Source organism: Panicum virgatum, chromosome 3K (genome assembly GCF_016808335.1).
Source record: "Panicum virgatum strain AP13 chromosome 3K, P.virgatum_v5, whole genome shotgun sequence".
NCBI lineage: Eukaryota > Viridiplantae > Streptophyta > Magnoliopsida > Poales > Poaceae > Panicum > Panicum virgatum.
In genome coordinates this window covers 62024238-62044184 of record NC_053138.1, presented here as the reverse complement: position 1 = coordinate 62044184, position 19947 = coordinate 62024238, and the positions used below count along the sequence as shown (strand labels likewise).

Below are 19947 nucleotides of genomic sequence, written 5' to 3'. Positions count from 1 at the left end.
GTACTAAATGAAGTCTATTTATAAATTTTTTTTATGGATGGGCTGTAAATCGCGAGACGAATCTAATGAGCCTACTTAATCCATGATTTGCAACAGTGATGCTACAGTAACCATCCGCTAATTATTGATTAAACATGAATTAATTAGCATCATTAGATTCGTCTCGCGATTTACAACCCATCTATACAAAAAAATTTACAAATAGACTTCATTTAGTACTTCAAATGACCAAGATTCCTTTGCAAAATTTTTTTGCAAAATGAACTAAACAGACCCTGACATACTCGTGCCTGTGTGCAAAACTCCAAACAAATTCCGCGCATGTTCGCCCCCCTGATCCCGTCGTCCTATTCGCTCCCCCACCATCCCCTGCGCCTCGTCACGGCCGCTCGCGGTCTCGCTCCGGCAAACCCAATGGCCGCCGCCGCCGCCCCCAACGGCCACGCCGCCGCCGACGCGCCCCCTCCCTCCTCGTCGTCGCTGGTGTTCCTGGGCACGGGGTGCTCGAGCGCCGTCCCGAACGCGCGGTGCCTGATCCAGCCCCCCGACCCGCCCTGCCACGTCTGCTCCCAGTCCCTCTCCATCCCGCCCGAGCTAAACCCCAACTACAGGTGCCGCCTCCTCCTGCCCCTCTCCCCCTCCTCCCAAGCCTAGTGCGGTGTTACGATGTGAGATTTTACCCGCCGTGCTGCGGCGCGAGGTGCTTTGCGTGCGTTTCACGAGGTCGGCGCGGATCTGCGATGGCGGGAGATCGGGTAGCTTCTGCTTCGGCCTGGTTATTATATTTGTTAATCGTGCATGGTTCGGGCGGTTAGGTGTTGCCCCGATACGGGACCATAGCTTCCGCTGCTAGTTTGGTTTTGTTTGGGAAATGCTTGTCAGATGAATACAGTAAATATTTGTTCCTCAGAAGTGGGGTTAGTTTTGAGCAGAACTTGGACACTGTAGATATACCATTCCGTGTTCTATCTTCTGCAGCAGCTGCTGTGTCGTTTGCTGCATTTGCATATATATCATTTAATTGCCTGCAACATGGGTTTTGAGCAATATAAGGACTGTTGCAGTAATTTGAATTCTGTTATATGGGAAAAGCTGAGATGCATAAGATTCATTGATCAATTAATCTGGTAGGTCAGAATCAACCTAGAGTCCTCCACAGGATAGCAAATATGTTTGAAATCAAATGAACCAAACTTCATTCCAAATGTTTTTTGGATACTGATGCACCTGAACAAGGTTAATAGCTAAAATTATGCTTATGTACATATGTGTGCATTTCCTGTTACTAGATTTGCTCTTGGTTTCTTGCAGGTGCAATACTTCTCTTTTGATTGACTATTGCCAGGATGAAGGTGCACATAAGTATATTATAATTGATGTTGGGAAGACATTCAGAGAACAAGTTCTTCGATGGTTTGTTCGCCACAAAATCCCTTGTGTTGATTCTGTGAGTCCCTGATATACTCATTTGCTTTATTTTTTCTAATGGTTTATTAGATAACCAAAATGCCAAGTAAGAGTTCACTATGACTGTAAAAGAAAACTAACTGTTTTGCATACCCATGGTATACTAACACCTCTCTCCTTATATTTATAACAGATTCTTCTGACTCATGAGCATGCAGATGCAATCTTAGGCCTTGATGATATTAGGGTTGTGCAGGCATTTAGTCCCACAAATGATATTGATCCAACCCCTATTTATCTCTCTCAGTTTGCTATGGACAGGTGATTGTTTTGAAACTACTTTTTTAAGAAATTGTGTTAAAACTTTGTTACGCATTGGTACTGCACTACTGCTCTTTTGAAAATCATAAGGAATTTCAGTCAAGAAAGCACACCGCTTGATTTGTCACGGTTATACTGCAGTTAGCTGATTGCCTCTCACAATATACATCAAGGAACTCACTTCTCTTGACAAAATTTACCACTTTAGCACGCTTCATGAGAATTAAGCCAGTGAAGGATAACAAGTATATTTGAATATTATTGATATAGTAGCTGATAAATGCAACCATGTTATACTCGTGCGAATTCTTTGTTCTTGGACTAGCATTTCTGTATGTCCTGCTTTTTGATGCTGCTCTCTTGTCCAATCTTACAAAACATTTTCTTGCATTGTTACCCTTTATCTGGTAAGGGTTTGTGTTTCATAAGCCAATATGGAGTCATTATGTAGGACACTAGGTGAGAATTCGTACTCATAACGTTCATTTCGAAACAGCATCTCCCTAAAGTTCCCTTATTTGGCCAAAAAGAAACTAAAGGAAGGGGAGGAGGTCAGGCGAGTTGCTCAACTGGACTGGAGAATAATCGAGAGTGATCTTCAGATACCATTTACAACTTCAGGGCTAGAGTTTGTTCCCCTTCCGGTAATAAGTAGCTCTGGGTTCAGCTGCATTTTATTTTGCTATGCATTTTTCTTAATTTTGTATTCATATCAGGTGATCCATGGTGAAGACTACATTTGCTTGGGTTTCCTTTTCGGAAGAAAATCAAAAGTTGCTTACATATCAGATGTTTCGCGGTTTCCTCCAAGCACAGAATATGGTAAAACCCTGTGCCTTCTAGTGCTGCTCCATTATTTGTGCTTTTTTAACCATCTTATACTGCTATGTTGCATGTGCTTGCTTTTTCTGGAATAAAGTTTACCATGGCAGGAGAACACTGGTGACTCAGTTTAGGTTTTTTGTTGAGATTAATTGCCTTTGTCTTGTGATACTTTTTTTTGTTAATATCTTCGTTTGGTACTCACCATAGGGTTCCCTTACAAAAGAATCTGCTGCACAGTGTAGTCAAATTATGATAATGTTCATGTTGATTTATGGACCTTGAAACTTAGACATGGGGCTTGGCAAATAAATATATGTCCATAAATATATGGGGCCTGGGAATGCATACATGCATGGGCTGGTACATCATCTTCACTGATTGCTTTGAGAATAGCTGCAAGTTTTGTAGATTTATTTCCTGTCTTCTCTTGCTTGATTGCCTCCCAGGATCCTCATTATTGTCATATTGTATGTACATGTACTTACCTTTCAGCAATTTCAAAGTCTGGTGGGGGCCAACTGGATTTACTCATCTTGGATTGCCTATACAGGGTTAGTTTCTTTAGTCCCTTTTGTTGTATATACAGGTGTTTCCCCCTTTCTGCTGCTCGTTTTGTAGATGTTTCTGGGTTCTCATTTAAACTAGAGAACTTTTATGGATCCACAGCACTACAGATTACAGCACAAGGACAGAGTTTCTGAATACTCAGAGGAACATGTAGAAATGCAGAAAACCCCCATTTCTTGAATTATCCTATTCTTGTACTCTTGAACTAATAACTACACATGGCAGTAAATCTTTCGGTATTTGGAAATAATGTGAAATGGGTAAACGTTTGGTTTTCTTAGAAGCAATATTATTTTTCATATAGCATAACACAAGCATGATCTTTTGATTTTGCATCGAGCATATAACACACAAGATTTGTCAAGTCAAGTGAAGAACATTGACTGCAACAGATAGATGATATTGAGCATATTAGGAAACCTTCCTTCACATGAGTATAAACACTTGACCAACAACATCATAGATAATGCCAGTTTAAGTTGTGAAAGTAATTCTTCACTTTGCTCTTAACTACTAGTTTCTAAGACAAGAGTCTGTATCAGTTCATAGACACAAGCAGTTGATTTATGTTGCAATTCATGGCAACACAATTGCTTTTCTTTGAGAACATTTAATTGATCTTAACATTGTTATATTCTACCATTGTCTTTACTAATTTGTTGTCAACTGACATTCTGCACCAACAGACGGGTTCTCACAATGTGCATCTTTGTTGGGACCAGGTTAGTTTTCATTTCACAATTTAAGAAAACTATTTTCTTTCCTTTTCCTATGCGTATACATTCTTTGTCTATAATTTATGTCAACACTATGATCTTATGCAGACTCTGGATGCTGTTAAGAGGATTTGCCCCAAAAGAGCATTGCTCATTGGGATGACTCATGAGATGGACCATGACAAGGACAACCAAACATTGGAAGAATGGTCCAGGAGGTAAATAGTTTACATGTGCGCAGACACATGCTCATGTACCAAATAAGTTGACCTGAAAAGAACAGTAGCAGACGGAATAATACCACCCTTTTTTTCTTCTTTTAACACAATGCTATCTTAGAAAGGTGTGCATGCTCATGTAATGTAATTTGTTTAAAAATACTTGCTTTACTGTAAATTTTCAAAGGCTCAGCATTTCATGCTCTGTCATTTGGAACTGCAGGGAGGGGATAGATGTGCAGTTAGCTCGTGATGGTTTGCGTGTCTACATTGATCTGTAACCGTGAGAGGTACAAGCCTCTGCCTTTGTTTCCACTCGATCATATATTCATATTGCTTCGTTCATTCAATAGATTTTATAATGTTCCAGTTTGGTCAGCTCTTTTCTTTCTAGCGCATCGTGCATAACTGCATATTGTGTTTAGTTCCCCTCTTTTGGAATTTTGAAAAGGAATCTTTTCACATTTGAAGTATTAAATATAGACTAATAAAAAAACTAATTACACAACTCGTCTGTAAATTACGAGACGAATCTAATGAGCCTAAGTAATCCATCATTAGCATATGTTTACTATAGCTTTACTGTAGCAATTAAGTGTCTGGCCGCGACCTAATTAGGTTCATTAGATTTGTCTCGCGATTTGCAATCCATTTGTGTAATGCGATTTTTTTTTCCAACTACATTTGGTACACCATGCAGACGTTTTACAAATCTTTTGGAATTTTGAAGTTTGGATCTCAACAAGGCCTCAACTCTTCTTTGTATATATGACAGGAGTCAGGACCATGGCATGCTCAGTGAACTGTTACCAGGTTTCCTGCCGCTCTACATTCCCCCTCTTGTGAAGAAAGTACGAACTGACTTGGCGCACCAATCTTCGTGTGAAACCAGTAGATATTCTGTTTTTTCATTTCATAGTCTACACGTGATTCGAATAAAAAGCAAGTAATATAGTTGTTTCAGTGTCCCCCACAAGTTGCTCTCCATCTCCTTGATAAGTAGTTGAATGGTTCTTGCCAATTGGAAGCTACACTGCACCAGATGCATAATGCCAACCGGCGGCAACAAGTATTGCCTTTTGGAGAGAAGCATGACTCGAATGAATCTGTAAATACTGCAAGCTTTCTGAAGCAGCTCTGTCATAGAATGTGCGGACTTCAATGGATGAATTTCGTTTGCACAATCTCTGGAAAAGCTCGCTAGTAAAACAGCAGGTCGATGACTAGATACCCAAAGTCAGAAAGTCTAGATACCAGAAAGGTGGATTTTTTTTGTGATGTCCACTAGGGAATGGAGATGATTTAATCTTTTTTCCAATAATAATAAATAAATATGCCTTTTGCAGTGTTCGTTAATCTATTCTGCAGTAGTGTCATTGATGCAAAGGGCCTCCCGTACTCTCTCTCTGGGCCGGCTCAAGCTTCCAAAATTGATCCTATCCAGGCAGGCCCACCAACTGCCAGGCGGGCCCGCCGCCTCGCGCACGGCCAGTCGGCCACCGTGTGTGTGTGTGTGTCGTGTCAGAGAAGGACGCCACGGCGCAGCCCACCCCCCCCACCCACCCATCCATCCACCACCCATCCGATCCGCCCGTGACCCCTGCTCTGTCCACACTCGCTCGCACCAATCCAGTCATCCACCACTCGCTCGCTCGCTCGTCGCGGCGCGGCGGCGGCGGCAAGGCAATGGCGCTGGCCTCCACCTACGCGCCGGGCGGCGGCGCGGGGGCGCTCGCGCCGGGAAGGGCCAGGGTCCGCGCGCCCGCCGGGGGGCCCGTCCTCGGCCCCTCCAGGGCCGGCGGCCTCCCCCGCCCCCTCGCCCTCGCCAGTCGGAGCCCGCTCGCGGCACGTGCCGGCGCCGCGCGGCTGCGGTGCGCGGCGTCCTCGTCGCCTGCGGCCCCCGCGCGGCCCGCGACGGCGCCGCGGTTCATCCAGCACAAGAAGGAGGCCTTCTGGTTCTACCGCTTCCTCTCCATCGTCTACGACCACGTCATCAACCCGGGCCACTGGACCGAGGACATGCGCGACGACGCGCTCGAGCCCGCCGACCTCTACAGCCGCCACCTCAAGGTCGTCGACGTCGGCGGCGGCACGGGCTTCACCACGCTCGGGATCGTCAAGCACGTCAACCCGGAGAACGTCACGCTGCTCGACCAGTCCCCGCACCAGCTCGAGAAGGCCAGGCAGAAGGAGGCGCTCAAGGGGGTCACCATCATGGAGGGCGACGCCGAGGACCTGCCCTTCCCCACCGACAGCTTCGACCGATACATCTCCGCCGGCAGGTCGCTCCCGCTCCGCTGCTCCTCGATTCTCTTCACAGAGCGTTGTGAATTCGCCAATTCGGTGCGCGTGAATGATGTTGCCTTGTACAGGTTGCTGATTTTCGTGGTCTGCCTTGCTACCTTGCAGCATCGAGTATTGGCCTGATCCGCAGAGAGGAATCAAGGAAGCGTACAGGGTCCTGAGGTTTGGTGGGACAGCTTGTGTGATTGGCCCTGTGCACCCAACCTTCTGGCTCTCCCGCTTCTTCGCCGACATGTGGATGCTCTTCCCCAAGGAAGAAGAGTACATCGAGTGGTTCAAGAAGGCTGGGTTCAAGGATGTCAAACTCAAAAGGATTGGACCAAAGTGGTACCGTGGCGTCCGAAGGCATGGCCTGATCATGGGATGCTCTGTCACAGGTGTGAAGAGAGAACGTGGAGACTCTCCTTTGGAGGTACCTTTCCTCTCCCTTTGCTAATAGAAAGCATAGCTCTTAGATTCACAGTTACGGATCTCAATGAATATTGGCATACCTTGTTCAGATTATAGATTGTTCATTTCCTGCAGCAGGCATTGAGGGTTTTGGTATAACCTTTTTCCATTTTTTATCTTCAATGCAGCTTGGTCCGAAGGCTGAGGATGTCAGCAAGCCAGTGAATCCTATCACGTTCCTCTTTCGCTTCCTCATAGGAACAATATGTGCTGCATACTTCGTTCTGGTGCCTATTTACATGTGGATAAAAGACCAAATCGTGCCCAAAGGCATGCCAATCTGAGTGAAGGGGGCTGAGCTCAAGGAAGAGAGGATAGCCAATATCTCGATTAGTCTTCTCTATATTAGGCGCTTCCTGTCTGTTTTGTATTTGCCTTTCATTTTTCTTTTGTTATGTATTTCTTCTACTGTTGTTCCTGTTTGTGCGAAGCAATAATATTAAGACCTTGATTAATCTCAACTGCTTCTTGGGCATGAAGTGAAACCTCTGTTGCAGGTTGTTGGTTTTAAACTAAATGAATGCATGTTTTAGCTGTTCTAAATCTGCAAAACATAAACATCTTCTTTGTTATTATGCTAAGAGATACAAAAAGTAGGTATCTGAAAGCTCAGCAGATAAAGCATTTCTTGTTGGGATGGTATTTGAACTGGATTCATCTTTTTTGTTCTTCATATACTTGATGATCTGACAGTTTTATTCCAGAACATATGTGCTTGTGAATCCAATTTCTCTAACAACTCACACCATAATTCTTCATTTTATTAAGGCATTGCATTTATTAACAATTTGTTTGTATCCTTTCTGCACAACTTGAGCATTCCCTTTATGCACATTTTAAGCAGGATATTTTGCCGGTTATTGATTTTTAATCATATAAATGTATAATTCAGTTGGTTCCCAGCTCTGAAAATTTTCTACTTTGTTATTATTATTGGTACTGTTACTGAGACTTTTTTTTTCTTTTAATGTTCCGTATCTGTGACTCTCTTGTTGGGTTTCATCTCTAGCTTACCCGGTTACCTCAAGTCCTCAACTTGCTTGTGATTAATAGGCTTTATTATTGCAATTGTTGTTATGCTAAGTGGTACAAAGATATGGTATCTGATAGCTCTGCTAAAGAGCATTTCTTATTGGATGGTACCTGATTTTGTTTCCTCACTTCTGTTCTTCATATACTTGATAGTTAAGGTGTCCATGCTCATGCACTGTGAATTGTTTGCGCAGGCAATGGATAACATAAAGTTAGGTCCTGGTTATTGCATATCTATTATATCTGGTTCTATGATGAGGTATGCTGCCTAATCTGGTTGTTAAACCACAATTCAGAATACACTTTTCCATTTGTTTTTGCACTTCTAGATATGCATTTTTGCTGCTGTTTTGCTACTGACTGAACTGCCAGATGTTCCATTTAACACCTAGCCTCTGTAGGAAAAATGACTGAAGGTAGCAATGTAGCACAAAATTGATTAAATAAATTTAAAATCAAGTTAGTACTTGTATACAGTCTATCTATCATAATCCTGATGTCGAAATCTTGGTCATGGAAAAAGACTATTCTAAAGAAAAGCCCAGAGCTCTTTGACATGTAAACACGTTAATGGAACACCCAATTAAACTTTAAAGTAGAAACTATGGATGTAATTAATGCTGACAGTTTTTTACAAGATATAGCAAGGATCACACCCTCGACTTTGTTGTACATGAGTGATGATTCTGATTGTAGACACACAAACGCCAAGTCTGTATTTACATAAAAAATTTTAAACCGATATACATAAAAGGGGCAACATTGCAAGTATTTATCTTGCGAGACCTATCTCCAACACCAGTTTGGATGTCTCTGTGCTCTGGTATCCCTTCTCATCTGAAGGGACAGATGCTGATGGCCCTCCATAAGAATAATGTGCTTGAATAGGTTGTGTCTTTGTGACTAGCTGCATCTGGAGTCTTCTCAAAATTTGTAGGCGTTCTGCAACTTCCTTCATTGTTGGCCTCTCATCTCCTTTTGGGTTCAGGCAGTGCATGACTAGTTCAGCTAGTTTCTCAAGTACTACCATAACTTCATCATCTACTATTTCACTATCCAACATATCCCGGAGCTCATTCTGGTGGAACTTCAGTATGAAAGTATGAGATAATGCTTTCTTTTCGTTAGAGATATCAATGTATATGGCCTTCTTTCTTGTCATTAGTTCTAAAAGAACAACTGCGAAGCTGTATACATCACTTTTGTCAGTTAGACGGTGACTGACAAAACTCTCAGGGTCTATATAACCAAAAGTTCCTTGGATAAGCATAATGAAATCATTTTTGTCCATGGACTTCAGTGCCGATGCCCCAAAATCTGAAACTTTTGCATTGTATTCATCATCCAAGAGTATATTGAGGGATTTGACATCGGCATGCAGAATTGTCCGGGAAGTTGATGAATGAATATATGCAAGAGCCTCTGCTGACTGTGTAGCAATCTTCAGTCTAAGATCCAAGGGGATTGGTGATTTGTGATCATAGCCATGAAGAAACTCAAAGAGGGTACCATTGGAAATGAACTCGTAGACCAACATAGGCACATCTACCTCCAAGCAGCATCCCAGTAACCTTACAATGTTCCTGTGGTTAATTTGTGACAAAATTATTATCTCATTTACAAATTCTTCTCTGCAATCATCATCAATTACTTTGGACATCTTTATGGCGACTTCTTTGTTGTCATCTAAAGTTCCTCTATAGACCATTCCGTGGCCACCACATCCAAGAACACGATCTTCACTAAAGTTATCTGTAGCTTTCTTAATCTCTTTCTCTGTAAGTATATAGATGGTATCAACCTGCCTTGACCTCATCTCATCATATAATTTGAGACCTCCATTTTGTTTGAAATACTCATCCTTCTCCTTCTTATACTTCCTTCGTTGTGATTTCATAACCACTAAGCATGCCAATGATATCACTACCACTGCAGAAACACTTAGGCCTGCACAATGATTATTCTATGTGATTTAATGCCTCAAAATCCAAGAAATAAATCATGGATACATTTTAGAGTTTTCTCTCGAGTATGATCCTTACCTAAGACCACCTTTTCAGCTTGGCTAAGCACAGGTCGGCATCCAGAATTTGTACTGTCTGATCTTGCTCCTGCCCGGCACTTGCATATATAGCCCCCTGGTGTATTGCGACAGCGCCCATTTTCGCACGGATAAAGTGTTTTGTACTTAACATCCTGTTTACGCAGCTCGCACTCATCTATGTCTGGAGTTAGGATTTAAAAATATATTAACATGGATTAAGGTAAAAGAAGATCACAGTGTGAAGTATTTCAGTATATAAAGTATACTAACTAGTAACTATATGCTGAACAAGTAACAAAAAATTTTGATATGTTGAACAAGTAAGTTTTGAGATGTACTTCCAATGGCAAATCTGGCTATAATTAATTGTTGGAAAATTGTTCCTGCAGTTGCTGATCTTGATTTCTAAACTCTTGTCCACAGCAAATTTATTTGAGGAGATACTTACCTTGGCAACCTTTGGGTAGATAAGGATTGCCCTCGTAACCTGCAGAGCAGTTGCACAGGTACCCTGGCCCATTGCCTGCAGTCACACAGTAGCTGTTTGAGCTGACGCAAGCATAATCTTTAGGCGCTTTTGCCCCATCTTTTGGACAGGATCCATTTCTAATGGCCCAGTCACTAATGACTGGGACACCTCTATTGGCCCTCTCCTTCATGAACCCAAGGTGCCCTTGAAGGTCCTGTCTCCTGAAGCTGTACCACCCTTCCTCTACAAGCATCGCGTAGAAGCATGGGTTGAATGTCCACACACTACTCTGGTTGAGCAATTGTGTCACAAAGTTGGTGAGATTTGGGGGTATAGTTGTCTCGCAACATCCCATCCCGGCGCACGATTCACCATCTGATGTGCTTTTGATGTCATGGCAGTAGGAGTAGCATCCAGCCACATAAGGGTCAGGGGTGCTGCCTTGAACAATCCCCAGGGCACTACAGCCGATGACTGTGAACCGGTTGCGGGTGGAAGGGATTAATGGCGTGATCTCCAGGATTAACCCGACATCGAAGCTGTCTGATACGGTTGTGTTTGATGTGAAGCAGATGTAGCTGACATCGCCATAAACACGCACCTCGCCATGCTCCAGCGAGATGTTGATGACCTCTACAGCTATGGAAGGGTCACCAAACATCGGTCTTGGTGGCTGGAAACTGTTGTTGCACATCAGAGCAAAGTAGCGGTTATGACTGGTTGCGGCACAGTCATCGCCGATACCAAAGGGGGTAAGGGATGGATACATTGCCACACTTGTCGGGGCATCCAGGCAATGATATGGGAGGCCCGGAAGAGGTGGCTGACACCACTGTTGCTGGGTAGATGATGAGCACCAAGAGGAGCAATGCTTCTTGCATGGCTAGATAGGTATGGTGGTCAGTTGCTAACTTGCTATGGCACCTGCCTAACAAGCTAACCAGATATATACCATTGCTCTCTCATGTTTCGTCAATATTGTGATTATATATGCATTCCAGAACGGGCTAGATCATTGGTTATAGGGAAGTAGTTGTAGATCAGATCCCTTTCAGATGATGTATTCTGATGCTGGTGCATTGAATTGTTCTACATGCGATTGATTTCCACAATCACTAATAACTAGTGCAGGTGAGATTAGCTTTAAACTGAAGACTTTGAACGAACTGAGTTTTTGCTATTGATTTACTGTTCAGAGTTGAAAAGCACAGCATACATACATTTTCAGACGAGGTTAAGTTATCTGTCTGAAATTTTGCAAGAGGCCTGCTTATTGGTGACACGTTGTAGATGTACTAAACCCTTGAGAAGTCAGCTCCAGTTTATAGGCTTATTCATGTGCCATACAATCCTTGTTTCCAGTCTCATTGTATGAGTTCCATCTGATGGTTATGAACGCATGCCTTGTCTTCTTGAGGAGTCGCTATAGTTTGAAACTTTCCTCTGCAATAACAAACTAGATGAAATCAGCAGTACTGGATCGACATGGAAATAAAGTTGAGACATCTTAGACGGCAAACAAATATATTGGATTGATCATTTCATCTATGGGGTCAGTGTATAGTTATGCTTGAATCCGTCTCTTGCTTGTTACTTTTTGCGGATGGGCTGTCAAAATGTTTGACTTACTGATCTATAATGTTTTCGTGCAGTTGTGTAAAACGAACGTCTGCATTTGTCCGTTTGCAGAAGATCAATCCAATGGAATCCAGTTCCACATTTCCATGGTGATCTTTGTTTGGAGCTGGAGCTATGCTAAAACATGCGACCATTATTCCTCTACTGTTCGTGAGGAGTAGCAGCAACGACGTCGACAAGCACGAGTGCACCACCCAAGCTAATAAGCAGTGACCGGACCCACGGAGTTCCTTCGTTCTCTCTCTTTTCTGTAACATGTCTTGCATCACTCTGTAGGCCATTACCGTGACAGCAAGAAGAAACAACAGATGGGTGAAGCACAACTGGGCACCTGAATCTCGGGCCTATTGCTCTAGCCTATCAGATGAACTGCTTTCCTCTGCCCCAGCTGAAGCTGAAACGCCAGATGAATTGCTGCACCAACTAACAGGAAGGTGTACAAGTTCATTGCTGCATGATCTACGCCGTCTCCATGGTCCATGTGAAGCTGCACGTACCTGCTGAAATCACATCACACTGTTTTTTATTCAGGTTCGTCAAGCAGATTTCACTGGGTTACAGACTTGCAGGCTACCAGCAACTGAAATGCACCCAACTTCTCGCCGGAGAGATGACAAAGCCAACTTCAAATGGAAGAAGAACAGGCCGTTAAATTTAGATGGAGATCTTTGAAGGGACTGTTTGGGACGCAGGAATTCACAAGACCATTTCCAAAAAAAAAAGTCTTCATCATTGCTGAATTGGAACGGCTGCACCATGTCCCGAATGGCAAGGTATTCCATGATAACTGTCATACTCTAAAATTGTTGGATTTCAGGATGTGATTAAAAGTAAAATTAAAGCCACAATTTTCTCATAATTTTAAAATTTTCCCAATATTTATTTTCCTTACAGAGAATTTAGTATTAAAAAAACAAAAATAATTGGTTGTCCTCTGAACGAAATAAGGTTGTTCTTTTTATCTTGCATTCATGCTGCATTGCATTGTTTTATTGGTTGAGTTCAGATAAATTTAAATTCTCCAAAATTTAAATTCAAATGAATGTGCTTGTTTCTTTATTTCAAAATTTTTTCCCTTTTCTCTCTTTCTCCTTTCTCCTTTGGGCAGCCCACCTTCCCTTTCTTTTGGCCCGGCCCAACTCTTCTCTCTTTCTCTCCCATATAAAAAAAAACACTACCATATGAAGCCTGGCATGCTTCTCATGTTCCAATGCAATATGTTTGTTAAATTTATCTCTTTATTTAAATGCCCAATTTTGCCTTGCTAACATTATCACACCACCTATTTGCCTGTAACGAGTTGCCGGCAATCCCAACCCCCTGTTTAGTCTGGTTTGCAATTACAAAGGACCCGAACCAAATGGTTGAGATCTACATGTGTGTGTTTGGTTACAAAATGCAATACATGTGTTTCGTTACAACGGCAGTCGAGGACTCGAGGCAGCAGACACCCTCAATGTCAATAAGAAATGTCATGTCGTCATTGTAATGGATCGGCCAGACCGAGCACATTCATCCACAGCCTCGTCTTCTCCGGTCGGCAGGCTCTTACCAGCAGGTCCTTCAGCCCCATAATGGAAACGGAATGCAGCCTCTCTTTCAGCTTCCCATTCACAGCCGGAACTTGCTGCATCCAACGAAACACGCAACAATTTCCCTGTTAAACTTAAACCCTTCGCAGCACATGAATCTATTCTAGCAAATACACAGTTGCTATAGAAGCAGGCTGGGTAAAGGGGGTGGTGGCTGCCTTTGATATCCACAGAATGTAGAGCGCTGAGAGCTCTGCTTGGACACGTGACTCTTCGAACTCATCTGCAGGCTCATTCAAGCACTCTGACAGCAGGCATATCTCCTGGGTGATGAACAGATCCACCTGGAATGTCATTGAGGAGCGGGTTTCATCAACAGCAAGCAATTGCTGTATCCACCACTGCAAAAGGAACCGCCGGTGGTTCCACAGTGACTGCAGCAATACAGCACCACAACTAGCATAAGAAAAGACACACTAGACCTACTGCAATCACCAACTGAAAGAACAGCAGCAGGCGAATTTAGAATTTCCAAACCTCTCTCCCTTGGTGGCGTCTGATCAGCATCTCGTTCCACCTCAGCTCCTCCTGTCAGATCATATACAATCAACATTGCAACAAGATGGTCATGTATCAACTAACCATGGCCTAAAGAGAAACCGGTGTTGTAAAAGTACAATAATGTGCGTGTGCATCCTTTGTTTTCTTCTTTGTATAACATGCATAATGGAAAAAAGAGGATAAGATAGCTGAAATGAATACAAATAACTGTAGCAAAAAAGTAATTAGCTTTGATGGAATTCATCATACCTTCCAGAGCAGGTAGGTTTCTGACTCCCAACTGAGGGAATCCTCTCTGTTCTCTAGGCGAACGTCTAGTAGTGCAAGAAGCAGAGACTGCATGGGTGCAACAAAAAGGCATGTCCATATGCTATCAGTCAGACTGGTTCGCAAACAGGATATGTGTGCTATAATATTGGAAATTGTCGACAAATCGAAGCTCAAAATAACCAGTCTAAAGCATGGTGTGCATTCAAAAGCTTTGCAGATTCGTTGCAAACATTATTGTGCAGGCTCTCTAGAGATGCTACAGGTCCAGATGAAAACCATCAAGTAACAAACAAATTTGCTATGTAAGTATCTGTGCATTCAAAAGCTTTGCAGATTCGTTTGCAAACATTATTGTGCAGGCTCTCTAGAGATGCTACAGGTCAAGATGAAAACCATCAAGTAACAAACAAATTTGCTATGTAAGTATTGTGTAGTACTAAACACACAGATAAGGAACCTACTAACCCTGCGGTAGTGAAAGCAGCAGTTGTCAGCAACATGTAACTCACTCCATCTTGTTGACTTCTTCAGTTCATCCAGCACCTTCAGAAATAGAATTAAATGCTCTTCATGGTAACTGACGAGGAGACATTCTGTAGGTTTCATTAACATCGTAAAAGTGATTGACTAATTGCCAAGCTTACAGCTTTGGTCTTATGGTAGTGCTAAGAAGTCACAATATTAAGAATGAGAGAAAATGAACTTTTACTCAGTCTGAATCATTTATCTGCACCTGTTTCCTTGTCATGTAAGGAATAAGCCAGCAGCGATGTCTCCAGGCACGGTAGTTCATCTTTGACCTCTGCAAAAGGCATAAAATTTATCTTCCTGCATACTGTCTGCAGCTACTTGTGTAGAAAAGGCTTTTTACCTTTTACATAACAAACAACATGGACTATTACAATATGATGAGCTCAGACAAGTTGACACTGTTGGCAGTTTGAAATTTTGAATAAGCAAGTATTTGTAAGTTATAACCTCTGCTATCTCTTTCACTAGTACAGATTCCTTCTCTACAAGCTCTGTCATATCTTGATGATGCTCTGCAACTTGTTTTAACACCCACCTCCTGCGTCAAACAGTAAATTTAAACTCTACATATTCTAGGGGAAAAAAACTTGAAACTCTATGTTATTTTATTGTTATCCAAACCAGCACAATAATTTAGTGCCAAATGAAATAAAGCTCCAAATAGATAGGTAGGGGACATAAACCTTTATCTGGAGGAGTTTCACAGGCAGGCTGGTTTAACTATTTTACATGTGCAAGAGGTGTACCTATGGCTCCATGTGCTCTCGTTCTTTGGTGAGTAGGAAAGGATCAGTGCACACAGTTGCAGCTCATCCTTGATCTTTGTGAAATCATATTTCTCCAACAGAACCATCTTCCTGCATGAAAGAAGAGAGACATTGGTAGGTCATGGAGTCGTGTCCCCTACCCATCTTCTTGCAGTCAATTCAATGAACCGTGAAAAAAATGCAAACCTGGAGTTCCATGCGGTAAGCAGGTCAGGGCAAAGTATGAGAAGCGCCTTGGTGTGGCTCATCAGATGAGACGCTGGTAGTGGAGCGTTTCTGGAGCTGCAGTAGGCATCGCGGGCGGCGCGGTAGAGCTCGGGCAGGATCTCGGCAGAGATGGCAAGCTTGTGGTCTCGGCACCAGAAGTATCTGCGCTGCAATTCCGGAGCTTGGGGGTGCGGAATCGCCGTCCTGGCCGCAGCCTAGTGAGTTGAACTGTGTGGGATGCAAGAAACCCACCTCATCGCTGCGAACACGGCCCGAGCACAAGCGGGGCAGGAGATGTCATCCAAGATCCAGCGCGGTGAAGTGGACGGAGGGGGAGGAGGCGGGGGATGCAGTGCCCTGTCCGGGTGGGTAACATACATACATGAGGGGGTCGGAGTGGAGGACTCGCTTGAAGTGGTGGAGGAGATCGAGATCTGCGAGCTGCTGCTCTGCTCCGCCCGCCTGTTGCTCCGCAGCAGCAGCTGCCGATCCGTCTTCTTGTTCCATTGGGCCGGGGGAGGCGCTGGGTCGGGGCAGCGCCTGTCCCCGCAGGTGCAGCGCCCCCCTCGTCAGATGAGAACTAGTGCGGGTGCAGTCTTAAGGATGATCATTGTACATTTACTTACCTTGTACTATTTCACCAATGCTATTCGTACTTAATTTTCTGTACCTTTTTTGTGTTCTGGGAGTGGATGGCTCGAAACCAGGTCCGATGATTCTGCACAGCTGGTGGATCTGAATATATGATAAGGTATGCTTCTTGATCCGTTTTGTTGAACATGATTTTTCTTGAAAATAGCAATACAAATTTGAGTGCAGTTCAAGATGCTCTGTCCATTTATGTCTGTTATTTTGCTTGCGTCTGTCTTTTGCAGTCCTGGCACTGTTAATGAGCTGCAATTGCAAGTTTTCTTGTGGAATCTAGCCTCTATACATCGTTAATAAGAAATACTGCATGTTCATATATGCCATCTTGTAGGAATTAATACCGTGACACATCAAAACCATTAGCCAAAGAGGCTTACTCGTCAAGAATTTAATTTACTTTACTGCATTTGTAATTTTCCCCATGCCCCCATATGTCTTTGTATGTTGTATAGATGCATCCAGAACTGATGCAATCATCCTATAGTGTAAACCACTTTGTTGATGAGACCTGAGATCTGCACTTAGTACTTTCGTCCAATCTTTTGTTTTTCTCGAACACATCGAATACATTTCATACTATCCATAATAATCAAATCTTTTGGTATGCTGGTTTTAGCGAGAAAGCATGTTCTAATCGAAATTGACGGTGTACCCAGACCGGGGTACCCACTCCTACTGTGTCAAGGCTGATACGCGCGTAGTTATCCGTAACTACGCCCTGAGGGCCTGAGCAGCCGGACCCCAGCGGTCCGACTCCGTCTCACCGGGTCAACGGCCTCGGACCTACTCCACCACGTAGGGACAGGTCCGGTAACGCCACGTGTCCCAGAGATGGAAATGCAAAGGGTCTTCTGCCGTGGATTCGGACCCCCACAGTCGGGTCCGGGACCTCCATGTGCCTATCCGGACCACCCGAGCCCTCGGCTCAGCAGTCCGCTCGGGAGGGGTCCGGAGCCGCCACGTGTCACACAGACGCGGGCGCAAGCTTTCCGCTGGAAGCTCGCCCACGTGTCCCGCATGTGCGGGCGCGGGCACAAGCCTTCCGTTGGAAGCTCCCTCACCCACCCGCATTAAGTACGAGTGGTTGAGGCGTGCTCTGCTGCCGCTGGGCACGGGGCAGCTTTTGTCAGTCCACAGTGTGGATCGCGAGTTACCGAGGCGTGCGGTCAAATCCCAGCGCCACGCATGGGCAAGTCATGATGACCTACTTCTGACAACTCGGTAACAGTACGCCGCAACAGTGAACAGAGAGGGTAACACGGCGCTGCACCCTACCCTCTACGTTCGTAGCTGCCTACACCGACATGACGGCTCAAGACCATACCCAGTCGGAAGGTACGCACGGAGGCCGACCACGAAGATCTCCGGATCTGTAGCATTTAAGGCTCCGCTGTGTACAATATCAAATATATCGCCGGGCCCACCTGTCGGGGCCCCACTCAGTGTACGTGCTCCCCTTTGACATATAAAAGGGAGAGCACGCCCGCTAGAACACAAGGGTCCACAAGTTTTCACACATGTAGAGACAGGCATAGCTCCTCCCCCATCTTGCACATAAGCTCAGGCAATACATCACACAGTGGACGTAGGGTATTACGCTCCAGCGGCCCGAACCACTCTTAAACCTTGTGTGCTTTCGTGTTCTTACGCCTCTAGATCGAGCATTCCTTGACTGCCCCCCAGCACATCCTACACTTAGGATTAGGCGGGTGCATTCTGCCATCCGGCTGTGGTTTTCCACACCACAACATTTAGCGCGCCAGGTAGGGGCCTAGCTTGGTTTCCGCTTGATCGCCCATTTGGCATCACCATGACTCGGATTGTCGAGTTCCATGTCCACCCGATGGGGGAGGACACGGCGACACCCGCGCCGCAGGCCTTTCGCCGTCCAACGCCGAGGGTTGCTGCCCACGGCGCGCAGCAGCGTGCAGCGGAGCACGCCCCCAGAGCCCCTACGCAGGCCGCTCCGAGCGAGCCGTTAGCCGCGGCCAGGGAGCTGCTCCGCAACCCGCCAAATCTGGCGGCCTCGCCGGACGTAATGAGGCAATGGCGCGACGACATCGACCGCCTCATCATCCTGGCCTAGGCCACACCCGGCTCCACGGGGACTGGGTCGGGACAGCGTCGACAACAGGGAGGTGCACCAACCTCTGCGCGCTTTCCTACAGTGGAAAGCGCGCAGACAGCTGATCTGCGGGCAGAACTCAACCGCAGGCGTGCGGGACCCACACCGGTCGCATTAAGCCGACTCCGGTCGCACCTTCGACTCTACATCTCTGTAAGTCCTACCCTTAGATGCCCAGCGGGGAATAAAACCTTTTCCTTTGTAACTAGGTAGTACTTCCGTGTGGTCCAGTCCGGTGAGCCTCCCCCGTGGAGGGGTCCGGACCTCTGCGAACCAGGTTCAGGGGAGCATACTCACCCTCCGGGGAGGTCCGGAGCCGTGTAGCCGCTTGGCCTGGTTCCGTACCCTAAGCATGCATGCTCTACCTCCCTAGGGCGAGTACCGTAGTACCTAAGACTGGGGGCCGGGAGGTCCGGACAGCTCCGACCTCATAAACCCGTGTTCTGGCTTACATCGCACATCTCATGTACAACTAGTTATAAAGGAAAAATTTATTCTCAGTTCGCCTCTAAGGATGTTACATTCCAATTTCAATCTACGCATTCTGTTTGCGCTAACCCCCGCGCGATTCCCACTCATGTGTCCGAATTGAGTCGGCCGGCATGTGGTTCAGTTTAGGACCCCTTCACTGCTAGAGGGGGGTCCGGGTCCTTAGGAACCTGCTTCGGGGAAGAGGTACTTGTTCCCGGGGGTGGTCTGGAGCCCTGTGCAGCAGCTTAGACTGGTTCCGTACCCTAAGCCTGTGCACTCCACCACTCTGTAACAGGTGCCCTAGTATCCGGAACTGCGTACCTAGAGGTCCGGATCTCATTCTAGCTTGAGGGCTGGCCTCCTAAGCTCTGTTCCACAGGTCTGGCTGCGTATCTCAAAGGACCTCTGCCAACAGGATTTGGGACCACGTGGGTATGTTACTAAACGCCGATCCTACGTCATGTGCAGGGCTGCTCGGCCACCATCCGAACAGGCTCCTGACCCTTGGCGACAAGGCGTGCGCCGAGGGCGGACTTCAGGCGACGCAGGCACTCGACAGCAGAATCCAGGGCAGGAAGAACGGCGGTTCCCAACGACTCCGACATGGTTCTGGCCTCACCTGCGGGTTCGTACCTTACCCACAGGTGGGCCCGGGGGCCTCTGACGGTGTACCCAGACCGGGGTACCCACTCCTACTGTGTCAAGGCTGATACACGCGTAGTTATCCGTAACTACACCCTGAGGGCCTGAGCAGCCGGACCCCAGCGGTCCGACTCCGTCTCACCGGGCCAACGGCCTCGGACCTACTCCACCACGTAGGGACAGGTCCAGTGACGCCACGTGT

At 45.5% G+C, this 19947-nt stretch overlaps 2 protein-coding genes and 2 pseudogenes across 6 annotated transcripts; 2 read left to right on the top strand and 2 right to left on the bottom strand.

Annotated features, from left to right (window-relative positions):
* The first annotated feature begins 310 nt into the window (after positions 1 to 310).
* LOC120700138 (putative hydrolase C777.06c) lies at positions 311 to 5242 on the top strand. Of its 4 annotated transcripts, none has more exons than XM_039984329.1 (10): positions 313 to 611; positions 1312 to 1447; positions 1601 to 1728; positions 2225 to 2372; positions 2445 to 2550; positions 3031 to 3104; positions 3807 to 3842; positions 3945 to 4054; positions 4278 to 4344; positions 4830 to 5242. In XM_039984329.1, exons 1-9 carry the CDS (start codon positions 322 to 324, stop codon positions 4333 to 4335), a joined length of 1086 nt encoding a protein of 361 aa, XP_039840263.1. In that variant the 5' UTR covers positions 313 to 321; the 3' UTR covers positions 4336 to 4344; positions 4830 to 5242. The 4 variants fall into 4 exon arrangements, with proteins under 4 accessions (XP_039840265.1, XP_039840263.1, XP_039840266.1 ...); XM_039984330.1 differs by having other exon boundaries at positions 317 to 611; positions 3046 to 3104; XM_039984331.1 differs by lacking the exon at positions 3807 to 3842 and having other exon boundaries at positions 311 to 611.
* A 386-nt stretch (positions 5243 to 5628) lies between these two features.
* Positions 5629 to 7287, top strand: LOC120700139 (2-methyl-6-phytyl-1,4-hydroquinone methyltransferase 2, chloroplastic-like). The gene is made up of 3 exons (XM_039984333.1): positions 5629 to 6336; positions 6464 to 6770; positions 6937 to 7287. Exons 1-3 carry the CDS (start codon positions 5741 to 5743, stop codon positions 7090 to 7092), a joined length of 1059 nt encoding a protein of 352 aa, XP_039840267.1. The 5' UTR covers positions 5629 to 5740; the 3' UTR covers positions 7093 to 7287.
* A 1325-nt stretch (positions 7288 to 8612) lies between these two features.
* On the bottom strand, positions 8613 to 11261 carry LOC120700140 (annotated as a pseudogene).
* A 1948-nt stretch (positions 11262 to 13209) lies between these two features.
* Positions 13210 to 16450, bottom strand: LOC120700137 (annotated as a pseudogene). The gene is made up of 10 exons (XR_005685790.1): positions 16242 to 16450; positions 15839 to 16118; positions 15632 to 15742; positions 15333 to 15423; positions 15088 to 15156; positions 14820 to 14897; positions 14334 to 14420; positions 14061 to 14111; positions 13742 to 13957; positions 13210 to 13618 (listed from the first exon to the last, which is right to left on the bottom strand). The product of XR_005685790.1 is annotated as a protein prenyltransferase alpha subunit repeat-containing protein 1-B-like (transcript).
* Positions 16451 to 19947: the final 3497 nt, after the last annotated feature.